Genomic DNA, 5,465 nt, shown 5'->3' with positions numbered 1-5,465 from the left:
CACGACGCTTTAACCGCTTTGATACACGCAGAAAGCGCTTTTAGAAATGAGGCCAAAAGTCCGGACGTTGCACCACAATTGAAGGAAATACATTATTTTGGCAAAGGAAATTGAAGCAAACTGTGTTCCTACTGGGAGGAACCACAGGATCTTTGATGTCCACGTAGCATGGATATGACATTTGTTTTTAAAGCCTTAACCAAAAGATCCCTCGCGAGTACGCAACACTCAGCTTGTCAGCCTTGGTGGTATGAAAGGATGACTCAAGCGTGCTGGTATTTAAACAAGTTATTACACAAAATTCAGGTATTTTGTGTCTTGTACTTCGGCCACCAAGTCCCCTTGCATAAACAATGCCTGCGAAGAAGCTGCCTCTATATTTTTAGTTACATTTGGCCATAAGAACAAAAGAGCTGAAGACCCATTTCAACCTTATATGGAAAACAATTCTAGGTAAAAGAAATAAATACATCCTGTGTTATAATCTCTAACCAGGAAACTCTGAAGGACACCATAAATTTTATATGTTTGGCTCATGGCTCTGCTATAGAAATAGCTGCTACTGCATTTACATTCAGCTGATCTGGAGAAACTAGCGGTTACAATCTGGTAGAAATTAAGAAATACTAGATATTTCAAATCTCACGGTCTCTAAGAGCTTCTGAAGAAAGAAAATCTTCATGACACTTTAACTGAATCGCCCCAGATTCACAGGTTTATGCAGCACCTTGCTAACCCACAGCAGAAGAGGGTGTCACCAAAGCCTCTAAGGTACCGTAGAGGAAGACTATCTTCTTCTTCACAGAGACTGATATACCATGGCAGCATTTTTAAAGTAATACTTAAAATCGATTTTCCACCATAAACCTGTTTTTGCACAAAACAGCTAGAGTCCCTCAAACCCCCTCACTCCATCCCAGCTACTCTGTCTGCATCGTGTCATGGAGAACGCACACGAAATACTGAACACTGGACAGACGTTCGCAGAGTGACGCTACCTTTCGTTGAGCGTGGTCTGAGAGTGGAACGTACAGCCGGGACTGCTGTGCTCCATGCTGCAGGTTTCGTCACAGCACAGTGATGGAATCAAGTGAACTGGTCCTACGGAATGGAAATTAACTTCACAATGTTAAAAGCGTTCCAGCTCTGCCCACACTTAGTTTCTGCACTCTTCCAAACTTGAGTAGCATTGTAACATATGGATTGAGAAAAGAGATTTCTTATTGCAAAAATCGGGTTGTTTAGTTTATTACTTTAGAATTTATTACTTAGAAAAAGCCAAGACGTTCTTCCAGCAGTAATATAAATGCCAGTCATAAGTATCTACTTTTAAAATTATTTCACTTTTCGATTAGATACACGTGAAAAGAAGTATCACATTCTGGGTTAACATATTAGGATGGTATTTAAGCCTGTGCTCTTGTGTTAAATTCTGTATTTGTTGATGCCCTAACGGAATCTGTTCTGATACTACTCCACAAAATCTCAGTGATATTAATTGTTCAGGTTTTTAATGTCCTTTCGAGCTCACAGCATATCCTGTCGGGCAAATGTCGGGCAAATCCTTCACACCAATTTACGTCTCAAAGCCAGATGCAGTGCTATTTTTATCAGAAAGAAATGAAAGAAACATTTAAAGCTGTTTTTTAAGTGACGGGTCATTGAAATAAAAACAGGGGGAAAAAATATAAGCAAATAGCTTAGAAATTCTGTGTGCTCATGGAGAAGTTACCTAGGACAAAGGGTGGGTTGACAACGTTAGCCCTGTAGTTACATGCTACAACTACAGCAGTAGATAAATGTTCATCATGCCCCAGCGTCGCTTTTCAGCAGACCTAGCGTACCACACGTCTGTGACGGGCTCCTCTGGCACTGGCAGCAAGCTCTGGGCTCGTAGTCATTCAGCCGTGGTCTATCAAAACACGACAGTTCAGAGCCGTTGTAGTGAACGTCCTGGGATCTCAGAGACCCTTTGGACAAAAGGAATAGAAATATCTATCAGTAAATTATACTCTTTTCCCAGCTCTGAGCCTCCTAGCGCCACAGAATGCTGGAATGTCACACCATACAGTCCTTCCATGCATTTTCCAACTGTGATCAGGTGGTCACACGTAACCCAACCCACAGATCCTCCAGCAAACCCTGGGACACTGTCCTCCCCCTGGGACAGCTGCTTCAACTGCAGCCTCTGCTAGGAAGACACCTGCTCTTACTTTGAGGCTGAATTGAGAATGTATCTTATTCACTGTGACATCTGCTCAGTGTTCAATGATTCTCAGCGATTCCCATCTGAAATTTGCCACATTCAGCTTTCGGCCATGGGGATTTTGTTTACGTTATCTTTAAGAGCTCTATATGAACAGCAAAATTCCTCTCATCTGGGTAATTGCAGGCCAAGGCAAACGAGTTACGAAATTTCACTGACTCAAGCCTGAATTCACTCCATCCAAATTTCTTAACACTTGTAAAGCATCATTTAGGTTAGAAACAATTCTTACAATGCCTCTCTGAATCCTTCTGGTTTCGCTTGTGCTGTAAGCAGTGATAACATCCATTACAGAATGGTAGGGGTTGGAAGGGACCTCTGGAGCTCATCTAGTCCCTGCTAAAGCAGGGTCACCTAAAGCAGGTTGCACTGGATCACGTCCAGGTGGTGTTTAAGTATCTCCAGAGAAGGAGACCCCACAGCCTCTCTGGGCAGCTCTGTCACCCTCCAACTAAAGAATTTTCTCCATGTGTTTAGGAGAAAATTCCTGTGTTCCAGTTTGTGCCCGTTGCCCCCTGCTGCACATGGAGATAACACAAATTATTATAAGCTTAAAAGTAATCGTCAACAATGATGTTTAATTCCAACACAGCATCTACTCCCCTAGTTTATGACTATTTTTTTCAGTATTCCTGCTATATGATTTCATCACAAGTCTTCCACATGTGTTGGGTTTGTGTCTGGCCATGTTTTGTAGCAGGGGAGGGGGCTACTGGAATGGCTTCTAGAAGAAGCTTCGATGAGCATTTAGCATTGCTGAGATCCCCTCCCAGCCTGCTCTTCTCCAGGCTAAACAGACCCGGCTCTCTCAGCCTTTTCTGCTAAGAGAGATGCTCCAGTGCCCTCATCCCCTTCGCAGGACTCCATTAGACTCTCTCCAGTGGTTCCTTGTCTCTCTTGAACTGGGGAGCCCAGCACTGGACACAGTGCTCCAGATGTGGCCTCACCAGGTCAGAGAGAGCCTCCCTCAACCTGCTGATCACTCCTCTTAATGCACCCCAGGACACCACTGGCCTTCTTGGCCACAAGGACACAATGCTGGCTCATGGTTAACTTGTTACCCACCAGGAGAGACCCTCCCATAACCTGCTGGCCACGCTCTCTTACTGCATCCCAGGGTACCACTGGCCTTCTTGGCCACAAGAGTACATTGCTGGTTCAGGGAGAACTTGTTGCCCACCAGGACTCTGAGGTCCTTCTCTGCAGAGCTGCTTTGCAGCAGATCAATCCCTCCCTAGGTGCAGGACCCTGCACTTGCCTTTGAACTTCATTTGGCTCCTCTCCACCCAACTCTCCAGCCTGTCCAGGTCTCTCTGAATGGCAGCTCGGCGTCTGGGCTGTCAGCCACGCCTCCCAGTTCTGTACCATCAGGGACCCTGCTGAGGGTGCACTCTGTCCCTTCTCCAGGTCGCTGATGACAGTACTGGTCCCGAGTACTGACCCCTGGGGAACACCGCTAGCTACAGGCATCACCTGACTCTGCACCACTGACCACAACCCTATGAGCTCCGTCATTCAGCCAGTTCTTCCTAGTTGTTACTCCTGCTTGACATCCGGTGTTCATTAGATGCCATAAACATATTTTAATAAAAGTTTTAAAAATTATAAATGGGAACTGGAGTCCTTTCGACTGTTATCTTCCTTAATTTAAATTAAGGGGCAGAAAAAGTTTTATTATAAACAATCTGAATTACATTGCTGAGCTGTTATGGATTTTATTTTTTTAAAATTTATGAATCTAACTGGCTTAGGAATTTAATTAATCTTGAACATGCCCATAAAACAAGAATTGTCAATGACAATTCTGCTGTCTACAGGGCCCACGTTCAGAATACAAGTTGTTTCGCACAGACACGTGATGCACAGTTCCTCCAAGCTGCTATTTCCACACTGGCACTGCAACACTCTAGCTTCGATCCCAGACAGTCCACACAGATCTGGGCAGCATCTAACAGAGTATGGCACAGAACTAAGGCAGCTGGGTTATTTCGGGACATCTGCACACAGCAGTGGAAGCTGGAACATGCACGCTGAGCTGGCAAACACATATTGATATATAGTCTTGGGTTTCTGCTAGTTTGTTCACCTCAGTGTTAAACTTTCCTCAATGCTGTAGAAATTCCATTTATTTTTCTACAGAGAGATTTGCCAAACTAATAGGGGTAGACGAAATGCTACAAAGGAACAGTAATAACAGGACACTTACAGCTTGGTTTCTTCTCCATAAACTGCCTCTTACAATAGATGACACACAGAATCAGGAGAGCTAAGAGCACTGTCGCCAGCGCGCTGCAGATAACAGCTGCCAGAGCGGTGTCTCGAGGGCTGGAAGCAGTTGATGGGATCTTCACAAGGTTTACTTTGGTGGTACCTGAAATACAATTAAGTAAGATTTAAGGCAAACTGTCCACATTTCAGGATCTATGCAAATAAGCATGGGAAACAGAAGAGGTTTGTAGCACGAAAACCCAGGATGTTCCATTTGCTAGTGTGAAAACATGAGTTGCGCGTATAAATGGATACCAGCCACCACACTGTGAAAAAGCCCTTGAAAATATATGGCAGAATGAGTGGTAATCAGTGGATGCACACAAACACGTTCTGACTGTCCCCAAGAATGGAATCAGATCTGCACCATGAAGACAAAAGGCCTCACAGTTTTCAGCGATGTCAGATTATTTGGAGATGGAGAACGTTTCCTGGTGTATGAGAAGAAAGCTATCCACTAGAGGGAGTCACCCATGCATGGACTTCCCTCCAGAAGGAAATCTTCCGAGGAACCTAGCCCAGTTCAGATGCTGTCAAAGGGACCATTTTGCTTGACTGCATCTGTCATGACACCATGGGCATTTCTAGGGTCAAACCTGGATTTCAGCTGTGTTAACTTTTTTATATTCAGTGACAGATTTTAATACAGACAATACCCCAAGTAGAAGTTCAGCAGACTGACTTTATATCCCTATTAGCAAAGACGTCAGCAGTATTGCTAGCTTGGACAGCTTGTTAGCTTTTATGAGGAGAGTGGAAAAGTATCAGAATTTTAACCATGAATTTAATTATGAATGGTCTTCAGAAATGAAATTCATAGAATCATTTGGAAAAACCTGTAAGATCGAAACCTAACACTGCCAAAGCCACCACTAAACCATGTCCCTAAGTGCCACATCTACATGTCTTTTAAACCCCTCCAGGGACGGGG

At 44.0% G+C, this 5,465-nt stretch overlaps 1 protein-coding gene across 1 annotated transcript in view; it reads right to left on the bottom strand.

Annotated features, from left to right (window-relative positions):
- TNFRSF19 (tumor necrosis factor receptor superfamily, member 19) overlaps window positions 1–5,465 on the bottom strand; it is a 33,662-nt gene that overhangs the window by 1,544 nt on the left and 26,653 nt on the right. Inside the window, exons 3-5 of the mRNA XM_010130981.1 lie at window positions 4,473–4,637; window positions 1,845–1,970; window positions 999–1,101 (exon numbers count right to left, since the gene is read on the bottom strand). Of these exons, the coding sequence (XP_010129283.1) occupies window positions 999–1,101; window positions 1,845–1,970; window positions 4,473–4,637 (394 nt within the window). The remainder of the gene's footprint in view (window positions 1–998; window positions 1,102–1,844; window positions 1,971–4,472; window positions 4,638–5,465) is intronic.

Source organism: Buceros rhinoceros, unplaced genomic scaffold (assembly GCF_000710305.1).
Source record: "Buceros rhinoceros silvestris isolate BGI_N320 unplaced genomic scaffold, ASM71030v1 scaffold4432, whole genome shotgun sequence".
In the NCBI taxonomy this organism is placed as follows: Eukaryota; Metazoa; Chordata; class Aves; order Bucerotiformes; family Bucerotidae; genus Buceros; species Buceros rhinoceros.
Note: the sequence above shows the minus strand (reverse complement) of the source record. Positions and strands in the feature narration are given on the sequence as shown.